General features: G+C 42.9%; 1 protein-coding gene across 2 annotated transcripts in view; it reads right to left on the bottom strand.

Annotated features, from left to right (window-relative positions):
* Positions 1–1638: 1638 nt before the first annotated feature.
* The window catches only part of LOC134349247 (transmembrane protein 87A-like), a 65967-nt gene continuing 46222 nt past the window's right edge, over positions 1639–21383 (bottom strand). For both annotated transcript variants that reach the window (XM_063053282.1, XM_063053289.1), the window contains exons 14-20: positions 14455–14513; positions 11143–11246; positions 4935–5008; positions 4627–4688; positions 4096–4148; positions 3159–3189; positions 1639–1792 (exon numbers count right to left, since the gene is read on the bottom strand). In XM_063053282.1, coding sequence (XP_062909352.1) covers positions 1751–1792; positions 3159–3189; positions 4096–4148; positions 4627–4688; positions 4935–5008; positions 11143–11246; positions 14455–14513 — 425 coding nt within the window. In that variant the 3' untranslated portion in view covers positions 1639–1750. The remainder of the gene's footprint in view (positions 1793–3158; positions 3190–4095; positions 4149–4626; positions 4689–4934; positions 5009–11142; positions 11247–14454; positions 14514–21383) is intronic.

The raw sequence follows: 21383 nt of genomic DNA, 5'->3' as shown, positions 1-21383 counted from the left end.
TTTTCTTCAGAAATTCTCATCACCCCACTTCCACATTAAGATGGCAGGATAACTGGCCACTAAATTACTCATTAAATAAGGCAGGAGTATTAAGAGTTGGAGGGATTGTACAGGTTAATGGGCAGGCGAGAAAGAACAAATTACAGGAAAGAAGTGGGGCAATGGAAATGATGTGAAAAGCTCAAAGACAGACTCAGTGGGCCAAACAGCCTTCCAAGTTGTAAGGAAATGTGAAAGATAACATTTTGAACTAAGCGTTGGAGAAGAATCCTGCGTAAAGTAAATGCAAAAACAGAAAATTCAGGACTAATGTGTAACTTGGTTTGATTCAGTGTTGGCCATCACAGCAGATATTTGAGAACGCTCAGCTGAGTCACACAGAGGTTGCTTCCTTTTGCCTCAGCAACCCTGACTTGATTAATTTGCAGGGAGGTGAGAAGAGCATCCACTGCTGAAGTGATTCAATGTCAGATGAAAACGAGTTTGAAGGCAGCTATCATACTTCTGACAAGTACTTCTACACTTCAGACAAAGGATGAAAGAATTAAATGAAAGAAAACAAGATGTAGGGATGAATAGTTATTGTATGAGAAGGAAACTTCCAATAAGGGGTAAAAAATGCAGCATGGTGAGAAGATCATACACTGTAACTACTCCCATACACCCCAAAAATCAGGGAAGTTTCCTACTTTTACCCTTGTACCTAGGATTCTCAGTTTTCAGGACCTGACTTGAAACATTAACAATCCTTCCCCCCACCCCTACACAGATATTGCTGGACCTATTATTTTGGCAGTTTTACTCTTGCCTTTGTGCCAAGTATTGACTGCCTTTATCACAAATAGTCTTCAATCACACTAATGTCTTCAACCTTGAATATATGAAAGTTAGTGTTGTACTCATTAAAAACAGCAGTATATCCTCAGAATTCAACATGAAGGTCCAATAGAACAAAATACAACAGCTTGATTTTGTCCTTAATTATAAAAATCTGCACATGCACTATAAATCAACAGATGTAGAACTTAAAGCCTATTTTTTTTATTTAATCTGAAACAAGATCACAATAAAGCCCCCTTGATAGTTTTACTAAACCCTTTCAAACCAAGTTTACAAAACTTCATTTTAATACCATTCCTAATGAAATTGGAATAGCCATTCAAGGTGCCAGCACAGCTAGCAATCGGAAACTTACAGTCCAGTGTCTAGAAAGCTCACCCCTTTTCTAGAAATTGTGTGCAAAATAAATTCAGGGAGAAACAATCCCATATAATATGGACAATGGAAACCCACCCACTTGAGAGCTACAGTTGACAAGTGGCTGCAGAACACAAGTACCATGCCTTCATGTTGCAGGCTAGAGGAATATTGGAATACAAAGACAGCTTTTCCACTTCATTTGGCAGGATGGATTATAAGGGAATGGGGAAGGGCAACAGGGCAACTTTTGCCCTATCCTTTGTGGACTAGCTTTGTTAAGAATAGTTATAGTAGAGCAGCTTAGATTTACCCCAAAAAAAAGTATAAGCCCATCCAAATCTATGGCAAGTACGTGCAAAATAACTTACTTGGTTTTAAAAACAAAATTCAGAATCGAACTTCAGCAACATATAAAATACACTCTCCCACCCACCCAACCCTACTGAAACTATGTGACACTGTACAATTCCAGTGCTTTTGTGCAGACTGAAGGTGTACTCTCCTCAACAGCTATTGCTTCAAATACAAGAGTAGTGTTTTCATTCCATTTTCACTCCATTTTCGAAATCTCAAATTTTGTGGTCATAATTTCCTGCAAAACAGAGAAATTAACAGTCTTATTTCTAGATTTTCAGAAGTTTAGAATGCTGAAGGTAGGAGTGCAGCAGTGTAAGCTGGACCTCTCCCCCATTCATCCAAAATTAATCTTGCTCCTCAATTCTCTTCCCATGGCTTGGCATCTTCCTTTGTTTCAAATATTTATATATTTATCAATACTTATCCCTCAAACTGTGAAATGGTCAATTTTGTTGACAAAAATTCATCATTCTAACATTTGTGCATATAATAAAACCATCTTAAAGTCCCTCCTCCACCACAGTGATAATTTTAAATGGATGACTCATTATCAACTCTGTAACACAGATAACCATGCTGATTCAGCCTTTTCATCCGAATCTGTCATTAGGGAATTTGTCCCACATCCGGATCATGGCCTTGCCAGGATATCAGCACCTGGCCTGACTTTTGACTTTTGCCATTTGGTCACAGAAGTGTGCATGAACCAGAACTTCTGCACTGATTAAGCAGGATGTTGCTGACCCATTGGAAAGTACTGGGTAGGGACTGTCATTTGCCTGTTACTCCAAGTAAAGGAGGACCTTTGGTCATAACGTTTGCTTCAGCACACATGAGACACAGAAACCATGTCTAACTGAGAGAACACACTGGGGAAAGGACGTCTGCCTTGTTCGGTTTGTCCTGACCTTCTCTCTACCTGTATTGCAAGCTTATCTATTTCAATTTTGTTTCCATTTGACAAGCACTAGTTGCTTAGGGCCCATTCCCTGTAGCTGCAGGACCAGCTGAGGATTAATGGAGGGCTACTGCAAGAGATTCACTCCATGATCTATACAATTTCCCTGAATGTAATGAACATTGAAAGTTAAAACACCATCCTGCTCAGCTCAGCTCACCTGAAGTGATGATACATACAGCAGTTCTAGAGCACGGCCAGACATTATGGAGCTAGAGCAGGAGTTGGGTAGGGTGGGTAGAGGCAGCTGGGAAACTGCTTTTTATAAGATCATAAATCACATTTCAAGAGTTCTCACTGCTGCTACGTAATTTGGTTTAATGAAAATTAGTCACGCAATGGATTCTGATTGCTCCTCTGAAGAATAGCGTTCATCCACTAAGCATCAATATTAAACATCAAAGACCACAAAAGGTGGAGTGAGTATTTTTCAGGCAGAGTAAAGCCTCCAAAACGGCAACTACCCTCTTCCTACATGCATGCCAACATCACCGCATGCTGCCAATTTCCTGGTCCTAGCCTATTCTCTATGCCCACACATAGACATCAACCCACATATCCACTCCTCACACACACAAGCCAGCACACCACACATATATTAGCAAAGGCTTCTTAGCACAATATTTTCTTTGGAGTGAATTACCTCATCCGAGTCCAGGAGGGCAGGAAGAGCTCTGAAAGAAAGAAGCAAAATTTCAGTTATTGATGAACAGTAATACCATGTACAGCAGAATACTGTTCATATGAATTATTGTCACATACTCCAGCATCACTTGCTTGCCAAGTGCAGAGAAACAGTTCCAGCAAATCGGGCTTTATGCATTTTTTTTTTCAGATTTTGTGAACTTAAGAATGCTGTTAAATCAGCTGAAAAGCCAGAAGCACTCTAAGCTCCAGATCCAATTTCGATGTTGCTTTGCGTCCCAGCAGTCTGTCCCTGCATGGATGTTGTTAAGCAATAGATGTTGAAAGCAGAAAGCATTGTAAAAAAAAAACACTTGCCATAGTGACTTGGCTAAAGGATGTTTTACTAGGAATTTGCTCCACATAAATCACTTGGATTTTCTATCAGTTTTGAATGCAAAAGTTCCCACAGCTCATTCTGTTATGCCTTCAAATGCGTGGCAAATCAAGTATTGAAACTGGGAAGCTTTGCTAATTACATAGAGGGTATTAGCGAGATCAGACTTGGAGTATTGTGTACAGTTTTGTCTCATCTGGATTATATATCAGTGTTTAGAAGAATGAGAGATGATCTTACTGAAACATGACCCTATGGGAGTGTGGAAGCGGTAAAAAAAACATTTCTCCTTCAAGGGGAAACTGATGCTAAAGGTAAATTTTCAGAACCAGGATTAGTTTCATCACCTTTAGAATTACCTGCCCCTCAAGGCAGTGGAGGTTGAGTCAGTGAAAATATTTAAGGATGCAACATACAAGTTCCTGAGAGTTTTGAGAGCTGCAGAAGTAAGGCTGGAAAGTGAAGCCAAGACAGATCAGACTGACCTTTCAGAATGATGGAGCAGGATGAGGAGTGAGCAGGGCAGACTGCACTGAAATAGCTGACAAAAGTCACTTACACATCTGCCATGGAAGATGGGACATTCTCCTCAACCCACTTCAGATCTTCATCCTGTCAACAACAGCAACAGCTCTGATGAATTTCAGTCTAATTAATAAATCAATTCATAGAACAGCCCTTCCAGTTCCAAGCACAAGTTTGCCCCCGGTCATGTACACATCTGGAGAACACTACATAAATAATTGTGGGAGGGGAGTAAAGGAGAGAAGAGTGCGGTAGCAGGATTCATGGGATGGAATGTAGCAACGGGAAAGCAAACCAGGGCAGTCATCTGCAAGACTCTCCACTACACACACTATTTAAACATTTCAGTGGCCGTCACTTCAGTTCTTCACGAGAAAAGTTAAATTGCTCTGCTCTTTTATCTGAAATCACCTTATCTGGGCAATATTCACCCTGGGCAATTAAAGAATCAAATGTCCAGACTTTATACACCTTAACAAATGAACCCACAATATGCCTTATTTACAATGCTTTAACTCTACAGATGTTTCATCTATTTAAAAATCAAGATTTCCTGCTGTCTTACCACTTTATTTAGTTTTGCAGTGCCATTGGATTCTGCTTTTGTACCTCGCATCTTCATTCCCTCTGCAAAAAATATACAATGCATAACCATGTTTCTCAATTTTAAGAGCTCTTTGTTCAATGGCTTTTCTAGTTATAAAATCTTTCAATCTCACTTTTAACTGGTACCCTTAACTCTAACTGCTAACATTACATGATAATTTTACAAATTAACGTAAAATGGTCAAAGACTTTTTCCCAGCCCTGCCACAATTCAGAGTTAATTTTTTAAAAAAAAATCCCAGTTGCTAGCTGATAGATGCAGCCTACCGAAAGCTTCATTAAGCATTGGCTCCTTAACTTCTTCATCATAATCATCATCAGCAAGAGGAGTGAAGGCAAACCTACAAAAAGGAAATCTGAGTTAGCATTAAATCCTGTGTTATTGTTAGTGAATTAGAGATCAAGTTGACGCAAGATTTTCACTAAAACCATCTCGAAATGATTATCTCCTTAGCCACACTGAAATGATTCATAATTAGTTCCTGGAAAATAAATGCAGTTCCTCACCCAATTCAGATAAGTGAACACATTTACTCATGGCCCACATTACTATTATATAAATAAATGCCAATGTTTAACATACGAGCATTTCTATATTCATTGCACTTCATAGCAAAAAGCAACACCATAGAAGTATAAACCAACTTGCATCATCTTGCCTTTAAAAGGAGAATGGTCTGCAGTGGTATTATATTTGAAGCAAGGAAGGCGGCAAGGCTGTAGTGTGTTGGGTAGGTCACGACAGCTGAGATCGGCCCCGTGGTTTGTTCATCCTGCAGCATGTGGGAAATCAGGGATACTTCCAGTGTCCCTGACGACTATGTGTGCAGGAAATGTGTCCAGCTGCAGCTTCTGGCAGACAGCATTGAGCGTCTGGAGCTGCGACTGGATTCATACTGGAGCATCCGTGATGCTGAGAAAGTCGTGAATAGCACGTTCAGTGAGTTGCCACACTGCAGGTAAAGGCTACACAGGCAGAAAGGGAATGGGTGGCCACTAAACAGCGTAGCAGTAGGCAGGTAGTGCAGGAGTCCCCTGAGGTCACTTCCCTCCGAAACAGATATACTGTTTTGGATACTCTTGGGGGAGATGTCTCATCAAGGGAAGGCAGCAGCCGCCGAGTTCATGGCACCATGGATGGCTCTGCGGCACAGGAGGGAAGGAAAAGGAGTGGGAGAGCTATAGTGATAGGGGATTCGATTGTAAGGGGAATAGATAAGCGGTTCAACGGCTGCAAACAAGACTCCAGGAGGGTATGTTGCCTCCCTGGTGCAAGGGTCAAGGATGTCTCTGAGCGGCTGCAGGACATTCTGGAGTGGGAGGGTGAACAGCCAGTGGTCGTGGTGCACATAGGTACCAACGATATAGGTTAAACAAAAAATGGGATGAGGTCCTACAAGGTGAATTTAGGGAGTTAGGAGATAAACTTAAAAAGTAGGACCACAAAGGTAATAATCTCTGGATTACTACCAGTGCCATGTGCTAGTCAGAGTAGAAACAGGAGGATATATCAGATGAATACGTGGCTTGAAAAATGGTGCAAGGGGGAGGGATTCAAATTTCTGGGGCATTGGAACCAGTTCTGGAGGAGGTGGGACCGGTACAAACAGGGCGGTCTGCACCTGGGCTGGACTGGGACCAATGTCCTAGGGGGAGCATTTACTACTGTTGTTCAGGAGGATTTAAACTAATGTGGCAGGGGGATGGGAACAAGTGCAGAGAGACAGAGGGGTGTAAAATGAGGGTAGAAGCAAAAAGTAGTAAGGTGAAAAGCAGAAGTGGCAGGCAGGCAAATCCAGGGCAAAAATCAAAAACGGCCACTTTCCAACGTAATTGTATAAGGGCTAAGAGTGTTGGAAAAGCAAGCCTGAAGGCTTTGTGTGTCAATGCAAGGAGCATTCGTAACAAGGTGGATGAATTGAAAGGGCAGATAGTTATTAACGAATATGATATAGTTGGGATCACAGAGATATGGCTCCAGGGTGACCAAGGATGGGAGCTCAACATTCAGGGATATTCAATATTCGGGAGGGATAGACATGAGAGAAAAGGAGGTGGGGTAGCATTGCTGGTTGGAGAGGAGATTAACGCAATAGAAAGGAAGGACATTAGCTGGGAGGATGTGGAATCGATATGGGTAGAGCTGCATAACACTAAGGGGAAGAAAACGCTGGTGGGAGTTGTGTACAGGCCACCTAACAGTAGTAGTGAGGTTGGGGATGGCATTAAACAGGAGATTAGAAATGCGTGCAATAAAGGAACAGCAGTTATAATGGGTGACTTCAATCTACCTATAGATTGGGTGAACCAAATTGGTAAGGGTGTTGAGGAAGAGGATTTCTTGGAATGTATACGGGATGGTTTTCTGAACCAACATGTTGAGGAACCAACTAGAGAGCAGGCTATTCTAGACTGGGTATTGAGCAATGAGGAAGGGTTAATTAACAATCTTGTCGTGCGAGGCCCCTTGGGTAAGAGTGACCATAATATGGTGGAATTCTTCATTAAGATGGAGAGTGACATAGTTAATTCAGAAACAAAGGTTCTGAACTTAAAGAAGGGTAACTTTGAAGGTATGAGATGTGAATTAGCTAAGATAGACTGGCAAATGATACTTAAAGGGTTGATGGTGGATATGCAATGGCAAGCATTTAAAGATCACATGGATGAACTACAACAATTGTTCATCCCAGTTTGGCAAAAGAATAAACCAAGGAAGGTAGTGCACCCGTGGCTGACGAGGGAAATTAGGGATAGTATCAATTCCAAAGAAGAGACATACAAATTAGCCAGAAAAAGCAGCATACCTGAGGACTGAGAGAAATTCAGAGTCCAGCAGAGGAGGACAAAGGGCTTAATTCGGAAAGGGAAAAAAGCTTATGAGAGAAAACTGGCAGGCAACATAAAAACTGACTGTAAAAGCTTTTATAGATATGTGAAAAGAAAAAGATTGGTTAAGACAAATTTAGGTCCCTTACAGTTAGAAACAGGTGAATTGATCATGGGGAACAAAGACATGGCAGACCAATTGAATAACTATTTTGGTTCTGTCTTTACTAAGGAGGACATAGATCATCTTCTGGAAATAGTACGGGACCGAGGGTCTAATGAGATGGAGGAACCGAGGGAAATACATGTTAGTAGGGAAGTGGTGTTAGGTAAATTGAAGGGATTAAAGGCAGATAAATCCCCAGGGCCAGATGGTCTGCATCCCAGAGTGCTTAAGGAAGTAGCCCAAGAAATAGTGGATGCATTAGTGATAATTTTTCAAAACTCTTTAGATTCTGGACTAGTTCCTGAGGATTGGAGGGTGGCTAATGTAACCCCACTTTTTAAAAAAGGAGGGAGAAAAACCAGGGAATTATAGACCAGTTAGCCTGACATCGGTGGTGGGGAAAATGCTAGAGTCAGTTATCAAAGATGTGATAACAGCACATTTGGAAAGCAGTGAAATCATCAGACAAAGTCAGCATAGATTTGTGAAAGGAAAATCATGTCTGACGAATCTCAGAATTTTTTTGAGGATGTAACTAGTAGAGTGGATAGGGGAGAACCAGTGGATGTGGTATATTTGGATTTTCAAAAGGCTTTTGACAAGATCCCACACAGGAGATTAATGTGCAAATTTAAAGCACACGGTATTGGGGGTATGGTATTGATGTGGATAGAGAATTGGTTGGCAGACAGGAAGCAAAGACTGGGAATAAACGGGACCTTTTCAGAATGGCAGGCAGTGACTAGTGGGGTACCGCAAGCCTCAGTGCTGGGACCCCAGTTGTTTACAATATATATTAATGACTCAGTGTTGGCTGTGAGGAGGATGTTAAGAGGATGCAGGGTGACTTGGATAGGTTAGGTGAGTGGGCAAATTCATGGCAGATGCAATTTAATGTGGATAAATGTGAGGTTATCCACTTTGGTGGCAAAAATAGGAAAACAGATTATTATCTGAATGGTGGCCGATTAGGAAAAGGGGAGGTGCAACAAGACCTGGGTGTCATTATACACCAGTCATTGAAAGTGGGCATGCAGGTACAGCAGGCAGTGAAAAAGGCGAATGGTATGCTGGCATTCATAGCAAGAGGATTCGAGTACAAGAGCAGGGAGGTACTACTGCAGTTGTACAAGGCCTTGGTGAGACCACACCTGGAGTATTGTGTGCAGTTTTGGTCCCTAATCTGAGGAACGATATTCTTGCCATAGAGGGAGTACAAAGAAGGTTCACCAGATTGATTCCTGGGATGGCAGGACTTTCACATGCTGAAAGACCTGATCAACTGGGCTTATATTTGCTGGAATCTAGAAGATTGAGGGGGGGATCTTATTGAAATGTATAAAATTCTGAAGGGATTGGACAGGCTAGATGCAGGAAGATTGTTCCCGATGTTGGGGAAGTCCAGAACGAGGGGTCACAGTTTAAGGATAAAGGGGAAGCCTTTTAGGACCAAGATGAGGAAAAACTTCTTCACACAGAGAGTGGTGAATCTGTGGAATTCTCTGCCACAGGAAACAGTTGGGCCAGTTCATTAGCTATACTTAAGAGGGAGTTAGATATGGCCCTTGTGGCTAAAGGGATCAGGGGGTATGGAGAGAAGGCAGATACAGGGTTCTGAGTTGGATGATCAGCCATGATCATACCGAATGGCAGTGTAGGCTCGAAGGGCCGAATGGCCTACTCCTGCACCTATTTTCTATGTTTCAATGTTTTATTAGACCTCTGCAACAGTATTTAGCCATACACTGGAACAAATTTTTAAATTCAGACCACTCTTACACATCAGTATTACCAAATTTACCACTCACATTTACTGTCTTTATACATAGAAGAGTTGCAGCTTAAAGCTATCTGTAATTACAAGATAAATAAAATAGCAATGTACCCAACAAAACTTGCTTTATTCGGCACAATGTGCCCCACCTACTAAATAAACACTCAACAGCTGCAACAAATTTGTCACTTTAACTATAAAATACAAAATTTATGGGTTAATGCTCGGTCCCCAGCGTAAAAATGTCAAATAAAAGTGACACGAGGGCAAGTTGTGCTCTGCAGAGAGTGGTAGGTGATTAGAACATGTTACCAGGGATAGTGGTGGAAGCAGGCAGTTTGGTGGAGTTTGAGGTTTTTAGACAGACAAGGTAATATGAAGGGAATGGAGGGATATGGTGAAACACAAAGAGGATATTTAGTATAAATTGGCATCAAGATTGGCACAACATTATGGGCTGAATGGCCTGTCCAGAACTGTACTGTTCTATCTTTTACACGTTAAGCGCTGCACTTTAGGAAGTCACACGTAAGGGCACAATAAATGGCATGACTTTTTGGACCATTTATGTACAAAGGGATCTTGGGATGCAAACCCATAGCTCCATGAAAGTGACAATGCAAGCAAATCTGGTGGTAAAGATGGCAGTTGCTTTCATCAACTGGGCTGCTGATTTTAAAGTTCAGAAGTCATGATGCAATTGTATAAAGCTTTGGTTAGGCCACATTTGGAGTACTGTATGCAGTTCTGGATGCTGCGTTATAGGAAGGATGGGGAGGTTCACCAGGATCGTGCCTGCATTAGAGTATAACTACAAGGGGAGACTGAACAGTCTCAGATTGTACCCTCTGGAATGTGAGTGGCTGAGGAGAAATCTAATAGTATATGAAAGGCACTGATAGCATAAGTAGTCAGTCCTTCTGACACCATGAAAATGTTAAACACTGGAGGGCAGTTTTAAGGTGAGGGGGACAATTTAAGAGATTTGTGAGGCAAGGTTTTTTTTAAAAAAAAAACAGTGATAGTTGCCTGGAGCTCTCTGCTGGGGATGAGTTGGAAGCAGATATGATAGCGATTTTTATGAGCCAAGAGATAATCTAAAGTAGGACGTGAAAAGCAGGCAGCTGGGACTAGTTAAATTGGCATCATGGTTGGAATAGATATCGTGAGCCAAAGGGCTTGTTCCTGTGCTGTACTGTTCTACGTTCTCCTGCAATTCTGCGCAAGTGGGGATATGCACTTTGTATTTGTTGGTGCAACACACACACACACACACACTTGCAAACAGGTAATCAATATTTCCTCAGTTTCCATAGCCCACATTTTATAACGAGTGAAGGAAAGAATTTTCAACAGGCCAAGTTTCAGCTGGCCAAGCAATGAGCTATTAACCTAATGAAATTATCAAATTTTCTGATTTCCCACTGAAAGAAAATAACATTCTGTTACACACATTTCTGCCTATATCATTTTATAACCAGCTGTTGGCAACAGACAAGAGGTGATAATTCTCCAGTTGAGTTTTTCTTCTGTACTTTGGCAATACTCCACCTCTTAAGTTATGTGTTGGCACAAGCTGTGCCCACTTACACCAGCCGCAATTCACCCACTCTTACGTACCATGTGCCACCTGTACTCTCAATATTGTTATTCCTCAGCTTGAGCAAAAGCACCCGGAAAAGGATTGCCAAAAATGACACTCAAACCTTTGGTTGTTTGCTGATGGCCTCCACAAGATGATGATGACCAACAGGATGACAGAAAAGAGCAATCGCCAGAATGCATCATCTATCCACCGTTCTCTCCAGTCCTACAGGAACATAGAAAATAAGTGCCCGCTTCAATTTTTGCTCTTTGGGTTTCTATACTATCTGTCCTCAACACATGATTGTATTTATTGATTGAGTGGGCATAATACAAACCAGCAAGATACCTTTAATACATTTTGTCCAGTTTGATTGAACTACAAAATTTTGCTAACAAAAACTTTTCTCAAGAATGAAATTCCTTCATTAGATAAGTAGAACCAAATAACATCCTGGGGATGATTCCATCAGCAGTGTACTCCTCTTAACACACTGCTTTGATTAAGGAGTGCCCCTGTAAAAGTGGGTTAAGGTTGAAGGTTAAATACAAAGTTTTTTCTAGTAATATGTTTCAAATGTAATTGCATAGCAACACCCAAACACCAACCATAACCTTCATTTCATATCTCAACCTCAAGGGAGAGGGACTGGGAGTAGCTGGGGTTTTCCACAAGTTACTCCAATCTCCAAAAGAAAATCGCTAAAATGAGTCGAAAAGGAGTATGTTTACTTGCAGAAGGTTGGTTGACTGAATTAGCTTAGATGATGTTGAATGCGTTGTGGTTATGCAATACACTAAGAGAGATTCTGCCTCAGATTTTGCTCATTTTTGAACTCGTGTTTATTGTGACCAGTTGCAGGGACACAAATGCTGCCCTGATTGACAAGAGCTGACAGCACACAAGCCTTTGATGGACAGGTGTGAGACATTCTTGCGGTAGAACCACAAAGGGCACTGTTAGTGAAGTAGGGCAACGACTTTACCATTATCTTTAATCCTGTAACTTTGGATATCTGTTACTGAAAAAGAAAACCAAATTTAAAAGCCAAAACTTTTCATCCCATAACTGATCACTTACAGAAAATGTTTTCAAATGAACCATGAATTAAGTCTGCCAAAATTCACAGATATTAATCCTCTTCCATGTCTAATCAATGGAAGGCTTAATGGGACCAAACCAGGACAGGGTAAGAAGTTAACTGGTCTGGAAATAATTAACAATGCATCCATGATTAATAACCGGCAAACTATAATTTTAAACTGAAGATGCAAAGCAAAGAATACTCCAGTTTTTAGGAATGCTAGAATTTTGATGTCCTTTCCAAAAGCTGAGCAGCACCATAGAAAAGTAACCTCTTCGTAACTGAACAGTTTTTGAAGTGATGGGACGTATACAGAGCATAAAGGGTAACAACAAACAACGTTGGGGACTTGGCATCAACACCAGTAGCTAGAATAAAGATGCCAATCAAGTGTGACAGTGGAAAAGTGTGTACGGAACCGGAGGAGATGGCAGAGGTACTTAAAACTTTGCTTCAGTATTCACTACAGAAAAGGATCTTGGCGATTGTAGGGATGATTTGCAGCAAACTGAAAAGCTTAAGCATGTAGATATTAAGGAAGAGGATGTGCTGGAGCTTTTGGAAAGCATTAAGTTGGATAAGTCACCGGGACCAGACGGGATGTACCCCAGGCTATTGTGGGAAGTGAGGGAGGAGATTACTGTGCCTCTGGCGATAATCTTTGCATCATCAATGTGGACAGGAGAGGTTCCGGAGGATTGGAGGGTTGTAGATCTTGTTTCCTTATTCAAGAAAGGGAGTAGGGATAGCCCAGGAAATTAAAGACCAGTGAGTCCTACTTCAGTGGTTGGTAAGTTGATGGAGAAGATCCTGAGAGGCAGTATTTATGAACATTTGGAGAGGTATAATATGATTAGGAATAGTCAGAATGGCTTTGTCAAAGACAGGTCATGCCTTATGAGCCTGGTTGAATTTTTTGAGGATATGACGAAACACATTGATGAAGGTAGAGCAGTAGATGTAGTGTATATGGATTTCAGCAAGGCATTTCATAAGTACCCCACACAAGGCTTATTGAGAAAGTAAGAAGGCATGGGATCTAAGGGAACATTGCTTTGTGGATCCAGAACTGGCTTGCCTACAGAAGGTAAAGAGTGGTTGTAGACGGGTCATATTCTGCATGGAGGCTGGTGACCAGTGGTGTGCCTCAGAGATCTGTTCTGGGACCCCTACTCTTTGTGATTTTTATAAGTGACCTGGACAAGGAAGTGGAGGGATGGGTTAGTAAATTTGCTGATGACACAAAGGTTGGGGGTGTTGTGGATAGTGTGGAGGGCTGTTGGAGGTTACAGCGGGACATTGATAGGATACAAAACTGGGCTGAGAAGTGGCAGATGAAGTTCAACCCAGATAAGTGTGAGGTAGTTCATTTTGGTAGGTCAAATATGATGGCAGAATATAGCATTAATGGCAAGACTCTTGGTAGTATGGAGGATCAGAAGGATCTTGGGGTCCAAGTCTATAGGACACTCAAAGCTGCTATGCAGGTTGACTCTGTAGTTAAGAAGGCATACTGTGCGTTCACCTTCATCAATCGTGGGATTGAGTTTAAGAGCTGAGAGGTAATGTCGCAGCTATATAGGACCCTGGTGAGACCCCACCTGGAGTACTGTGTTCAATTCTGGTCGCCTCACTACGGGAAGGATGTGGAAACCATAGAAAGGGTGCAGAAGAGATTTACAAGAATGTTGCCTGCATTGGGGAGCATGCCTTATGAGAATAGGTTGAGTGAACTCAGCCTTTTCTCCCTGGAGCGACGGAGGATGAGAGGTGACCTGACAGAGGTGTACAAGATAATCAGAGGCATTGATTGTGTGGATAGACAGAGGCTTCTTCCCCAGGGCTGAAATGGCTAGCACGAGACGGCATAGTTTTAAGGTGCTTGGAAGTAGGTACAGAGGAGATGTCAGGGGTAAGCTTTTTTATGCAGAGTGGTGAGTGCGTGGAATGGGCTGCCAGCGGTGGTGGTGGAGGCAGAAATAATAGGGTCTTTTAAGAGACTCCTGGATGGATACATGGAGCTTAGCAAAATAGAGGGCTATGGGTAAGCCTAGGTAGTTCTACGGTGAAGACATGTTCGGCACAGCTTTGTGGGCCAAAAGGCCTGTACTGTGCTGTAGGTTTTCTATATTTCTATGCCCTCCAATTCCAGGATAAGTAGTTTTTCTTCTCTCGTGATAAGAGTGCGTAGCTGAACTGTCTCAGGTGGGTGTAAATGAGATAAAAAGAATCGACTCAGGATTTTGTTCCAAGTTATTGGGAGATGGCACCTTCAAGGAAAATGGCACAAGACAGGAGTGTCAGAACCATTCTACATGAAGTCCATACACAACAGTTTATAGAACTTACCGATTGACAGTCTGCAAGCCGGAACTTCTTTGTTGTCCAAATGATGAAAAATATTGATGCTGTAGAAAAGGAATTGTGAACATCATAAATCAACAAAGTATTCTTCAAGAGGACATCCTGCCCCAATATCTACCTAGCAAAATCTTTTTACAAGCATCTCCTTAGAAACGGGAATGGATTACAGAGTTAATTTTTAATGTGAATAGAACTGAAAAGGAATCAGTAATATATCCAAACAACAGGAATTCTGCAGATGCTGGAAATTCAAGCAACACACATAAAAGTTGCTGGTGAACGCAGCAGGCCAGGCAGCATCTCTAGGAAGAGGTGCAGTCGATGTTTCAGGCCGAGACCCTTCGTCAGGACTAACTGAAGGAAGAGTGAGTAAGGGATTTGAAAGTTGGAGGGGGAGGGGGAGATCCAAAATGATAGGAGAAGACAGGAGGGGGAGGGATGGAGCCAAGAGCTGGACAGGTGATTGGCAAAAGGGATACGAGAGGATCATGGGACAGGAGGTCCGGGAAGAAAGACGGGGGGGGGGGCACCCAGAGGATGGGCAAGGGGTATATTCAGAGGGACAGAGGGAGAAAAAGGAGAGTGAGAGAAAGAATGTGTGTATAAAATTAAGTAACAGATGGGGTACGAGGGGGAGGTGGGGCATTAGCAGAAGTTAGAGAAGTCGATGTTCATGCCATCAGGTTGGAGGCTACCCAGACGGAATATAAGGCGTTGTTCCTCCAACCTGAGTGTGATGTTCATGCCATCAGGTTGGAGGCTACCCAGACGGAAGATAAGGTGTTGTTCCTCCAACCTGAGTGTTTTTAATTAGTCCTTACTCTTAATAATTTTTGGATTCCAGACCTAATCAGTTCCCCTCTACCACCACTCTGCTCCGTCTAGCGGAATTAGTCCTTACTCTTAATAATTTCTCCTTTGGCTCCTCCCACTTCCTCCAAACTAAAGGTGTAGCTATGGGTACCCGTATGGGTCCTAGCTATGCCTGCCTTTTCGTTGGCTTTGTGAACAATCTGTTCTGAGCCTATTCTGGTATCTGTCCCCCACTTTTCCTTCGCTACATCAACGACTGCATTGGCTCTGCTTCCAGCACGCATGCAGAGCTCGTTGACTTTATTAACTTTGCCTCCAACTTTCACCCTGCCCTCAAGTTTACCTGGTCCTTTTCCGACACCTCCCTCCCCTTTCTAGATCTTTCTGTCTCTGTCTCTGGAGACAGCTTATCCACTGATGTCTACTATAAGCCTACTGACTCTCACAGCGATCTGGACTATTCCTCTTCTCACCCTGTCTCTTGCAAAAACGCCATCCCCTTCTCGCAATTCCTCCGTCTCCGCCGCATCTGCTCTCAGGATGAGGCTTTTCATTCTAGGACGAGGGAGATGTCTTCCTTTTTTTAAAAGAAAGGGACTTCCCTTCCTCCACTATCAACTCTGTTCTTAAACGCATCTCCCCCACTTCACGAACATCTGCTCTCACTCTATCCTCCCGCCACCCCACTAGGAATAGGGTTCCCCTGGTCCTCACCTACCACCCCACCAGCCTCCAGGTCCAACATATTATTCTCCGTAACTTCTGCCACCTCCAACGGGATCCCACCACTAAGCACATCTTTCCCTCCCCCCCCCTGCATTCTGCAGGGATCGCTCCCTACGCAACTCCCTTGTCCATTCGTCCCCCCCATCCCTCCCCACTGATCTCCCTCCTGACACTTATCCGTGTAAGCGGAACAAGTGCTACACATGCCCTTACACTTCCTCCCTTACCACCATTCAGGGCCCCAAACAGTCCTTCCAGGTGAGGCAACACTTCACCTGTGAGTTGGCTGGGGTGATATACTGCGTCCGGTGCTCCCGATGTGGCCTTTTATATATTGGCGAGACCCGACGCAGACTGGGAGACCGCTTTGCTGAACACCTACGCTCTGTCCGCCAGAGAAAGCAGGATCTCCCAGTGGCCACACATTTTAATTCCACATCCCATTCCCATTCTGACATGTCTATCCACGGCCTCCTCTACTGTAAAGATGAAGCCACACTCAGGTTGGAGGAACAACACCTTATATTCCGTCTGGGTAGCCTCCAACCTGATGGCATGAACATCGACTTCTCAAACTTCCGCTAATGCCCCACCTCCCCCTTGTAACCCATCTGTTACTTATTTTTATACACACATTCTTTCTCTCACTCTCCTTTTTCTCCCTCTGTCCCTCTGAATATACCCCTTGCCCATCCTCTGGTTCCCCCCCCACTTGTCTTTCTCCCCGGACCTCCTGTCCCATGATCCTCTCGTATCCCTTTTGCCTATCACCTGTCCAGCTCTTGGCTCCATCCCTCCCCCTCCTGTCTTCTCCTATCATTTTGGATCTCCCCCTCCCCCTCCCACTTTCAAATCCCTTACTCACTCTTCCTTCAGTTAGTCCTGACGAAGGGTCTCGGCCTGAAACGTCGACTGCACCTCTTCCTAGAGATGCTGCCTGGCCTGCTGCATTCACCAGCAACTTTGATGTGTGTTGCAGTAATATATCCAATCCTCTTTCAGTTTGTACCATGCCATTCTTAAGTAAATCAGCAACACCAGTGGCATATTCTGCAATAGGATTCATTTACTCAGATGAAGTCAGCCCATAACCCAAAACAAAGTTGTAGATGCTTTATTTTATTTATTGAGATAGAGTATAAAAGTAGCCCTTCAGGACTTTTGAGCCACACTACCCAGCAATCCCCTGATTTAATCCTAGCCCAATCACAGGACAATTTACAATGACCAATTAACCTACCAACCGGTATGTCTTTGGGCTGTGGGAGGAAACCAGAGCACCCGGAGAAAACCCATGCTTTCACAGGAGAACATACAATTCCTTATAGGCAGCGGAGGGAATTGAACCCAGGTCACCTGTACTGTAAAGTGTTGTACTAACGATTATACTACGATAAGACCATCAGAAATAGGAGTAGTTGGCCATTCGGCCCATTGAGACTGCTCCGCCATTCAATCATGGGCTGATCCAATTCTTCCAGTCATCCCCACTCCCCTGCCTTCACCCCGTACCCTTTGATGCCTGGCTAATCAAGAACCTATCTATCTCTGCCTTAAATGCACCCAAAGACTTCGCCTCCACAGCCACTTTGGCAACAAATTCCACAGATTTACCACCCTCTAACTAAAGTAATTTCTCCGTATCTCTGCTCTAAATGGACGTCCTTTATTCCTTAAGTCATGCCCTCTTGTCCTAGAATCCCCTACCACGGGAAATAACTTTGCCATATCTAATCTGTTCAGGCCTTTTAACATTCGGAATGTTTCTATGAGATCCCCCCTCCAGGGAATACAGCCCAAGAGCTTCTAGATGTTCCTCATACTGTAACCCTTTCATTCCTGGAATCATTCTTGTGAATATTCTCTAAACCCTTTCCAATGTCAATATATCCTTTCTAAAATAAGGAGCCCAAAACTGCACACAATACTCCGCGTGGTCTCACGAGTGCCTTATAGATCCTCAACATCACATCCCTGCTCTTATATTCTATATCTCTAGAAATAAATGCCAACCTTGTATTTGCCTTCTTCGCAACTGACTAAACTGGAGGTTAATCTTTAGGGTATCCTGCACAAGGACTCCCAAGTCCTTTTGTATCTCTGTAGTTTGAATTCTCTCCCCATCTAAATAATAGTCTGCCCATTTATTTCTTCCATCAAAGTGCATGACTATACACTTTCCAACATTGTATTTCATTTGCCATTTCTTCCCTCATTCCCCGAAACTATCTAAGTCTCTCTGTAGGCTCTCTGTTCCCTCAACACTACCTGTTCCTCCACCTATCTTTGTATCATGGGCAAATTTAGCCACAAATCCATTAATCCCATTGTCCAAATCATTGACCTACATTGTAAAAAGCAGTGGTCCCAACACCAACCCCTGTGGAACTCCACTGGTAACCGGCAGCCAGCCAGAATAGGATCCCTTTATTCCCACTCTCTGTTTTTTGCCGACCAATCAATTCTCCACCCACGCTAGTAACTTCCCTGTAATTCCATAGGCTCTTATCTTGCTAAACAGCCTCACATGCGGCACCTTGTCAAAGGCCTTCTGAAAATCCAAGTACACCACGCCCACTACATCTCCTTTGTCTACCCTGCTTGTAATTTCCTCAAAGAATTGTTTGTCAGGCAGGATTTTCCTTTCAGGAAACCATGCTGGTTTTGGCCTATCTTGTCATGTGTCTCCAGGTACTCTGTAATTTCATCCTTAACAATCAATTCCAACAATTTTCCAACCACTGATGTCAAGCTAACAGGTCTATAGTTTCCTTTCTGTTGCCTCCCACCCTTCTTAAATAGCGGAGCGACATTTGCAATTTTCCAGTCATCTGCTACAATGCCAGAATCTATCCATTTTGAAAGATCATCATTAATGCCTCCGTAATCTCTCCAGCTACTTCCTTCAGAATCCGAGGGTGAATTCCATTAGGTCCAGGAGATTTATCCACCTTCAGACCATTAAGTTTCCTGAGCACCTCCTCAGTCGTAATTTTCACTGCACAATCTTCACTTCCCTGACACCCTTGAATGTCCTGTATACTGCAGACGTCTTCTACTGTGAAGACTGATGCAAAATATGCAATCCGTTCCTCTGCCATCTCTGCATCTCTCCATCTCTCATTACAATATCTCCAGCATAACTTTGTATTGGTCCTATCCTCGACCTTTTACGTACTTAAAGCTTTTAGTATCTTCTTTGATATTAGTTGCCAGCTTCCTTTCATAATTCATCTTTTCCTTCCTAATGACCTTCTGAGTCTCCTTCTGCAAGTTTTTAAAAGCATCCCAATCCTCTATCTTCCCACTAGCTCTGGCTTCCTTGTATGCCCTCCCTTTTGCTTTTACTTCGGCTTTGACTTCACTCGTCAGCCATGGTAGTGTCCTTCTTCCCTTTGAAAATTTTTTCCTACTTGGAATATATCTGTCTTGAAGTTCCCTCATTTTTCACAGAAACTCCAGCCATTGCTGTTCTGCTGTCCTTCCTGCAAATGTCCCTTTCCAGTCAACTTCGGTCAGTTCCCCTCTCATGCCATTGCAATTTCCTTTATTCCACTGAAATACCGACACATTAGATTTTAGTTTTTCCCTCTCAAATTTCAATGTGAACCTGATCATATTGTGATCACTGTTCCCTAAGGGTTCTTTACCTTAAGCTCTCTTATCACCTCCAGATCATTGCACAACACACAATCCAGCACAGCCGATCCCCTCTTGGGCTCAATAATCTGTTCTAAAAAGCCATCCCATAGCCATTCTACAAATTCTCTCTCCTGAGGTCCAGTACTGACCTGGTTTTCCCAATCCACTTTCTGTTAAAATCCCCAACGATTATCATGACATTGCCTTTCTGACACGCCTTTTCTATCTCCTGCTGTAATTTGTAATCTACATCCCGGCTGCTGTTTGGAGGCCTGTATACAACTGCCATTAGGGGTCCTTTTACCCTTGCCATTTCTTCGCTCAACCCTTAGAGACTCTACACCTTCCAATCCCATGTCATCTTTTTCTAATGATTTAATATTATTTCTTATACACAGAGCCACACCACCCCTTCTAACTACTAACCTATTTTTCTGATACACCGTATATCCTTGGACATTCAGCTCCCAATGGCAGCCATCCTTTAGCCAAGTTTCAGAGTTGGCCACAATGTCATATTTGCTAATCTGTAGCTGAATTTCAAGATCGTCCATTTTATTCCTTATGCTTCGTGCATTCAAATACAACACTCTCAGTCCAGTATTTGTTGCTTTCTGTTTTAACTGCACCATGCCTCTATTGCCCTGTAACTCATCCCACTGGCTATGATTAAGCCTCATCTCCTGCCTGTTCTTTTTATTATCTCTGTTGCATGCTACCTTTGATTTATTTCTGTTTTTCCCTTCCTCAACCCTATCACTCCAGTTCTCATCCCCCGGCCAAATTAGTTTAAACACGCCCTAACAGCTCTATTAAATGTGCCCACTAGGATATTGGACCCCTTTGGGTTTAGGTGTAACCCGCCCTTTTTGTACAGATTGTACCTCCCCCAGTAGAGGCCCCAATGATCCAGGAATCTGAAGCCCTGCCCCCTACACCAGTCCCTCAGCCACACATTAATACGTCTTATCATGCTATTCTTGCACTCGCTAGCACGTGGCACAGACAGCAATCCTGAGATTACTACCCTAGAGGTCCTGCTTTTCAGCTTCCTACCTACTGTGCCACCTGGAAATCTGAAATGAAAAACAGAAATTGCTGAAAATACTCAGTAGGCTGGGCAGCATCTATGGAGGAAGAAAAAGATGTAGTTTAACATTTTGTGAATCTTTAACCACTTCATTTTTGGGGAATGCTCCTATGCTGTTGAAATTTAAACAGTTTCTTTAGAAATTATGTTTGCATCTATCAACTATTTGCCAGTTAGTATTTTTGCTCTTGGCTACTTTTGCAGATTTTCAGCTTCCTAACACTGGTGGAACAGAGGATATTATGTACAACTGTGGTGCCAATTCTACATAACTAAGAAAATGTATTTGATTTATCACCTCATCAGACAAGTTTAATCCATTTACCTTAGCACCAATGTTGAGTAAGACATCCAATACCACATTACCACCAGGTTATGACAGGGTTCCATTTCTGTGAACCTTTTTGTAACCCAATGAAGAGTCTCAGCCTGAAATGTCAACTGTTCATTCCCATCCACAGCTGCTGCCTGACCTGCTGAGCTCCTCCAGCACATTGTGTGCATAGCCAATATAGTTCATTAGTCAGAAATGGGCTGCGAACCAAGTTCGAGATGTCAGAAGCTGCCTGAAGCAGCTGACTTCCAGGTGCTCATTGCATACACAGACTGTTCACAAGTCAGGCTTTTGTACATACTGTGACGA

Source organism: Mobula hypostoma, chromosome 1 (genome assembly GCF_963921235.1).
Source record: "Mobula hypostoma chromosome 1, sMobHyp1.1, whole genome shotgun sequence".
Lineage (NCBI taxonomy): Eukaryota > Metazoa > Chordata > Chondrichthyes > Myliobatiformes > Myliobatidae > Mobula > Mobula hypostoma.
Note: the sequence above shows the minus strand (reverse complement) of the source record. Positions and strands in the feature narration are given on the sequence as shown.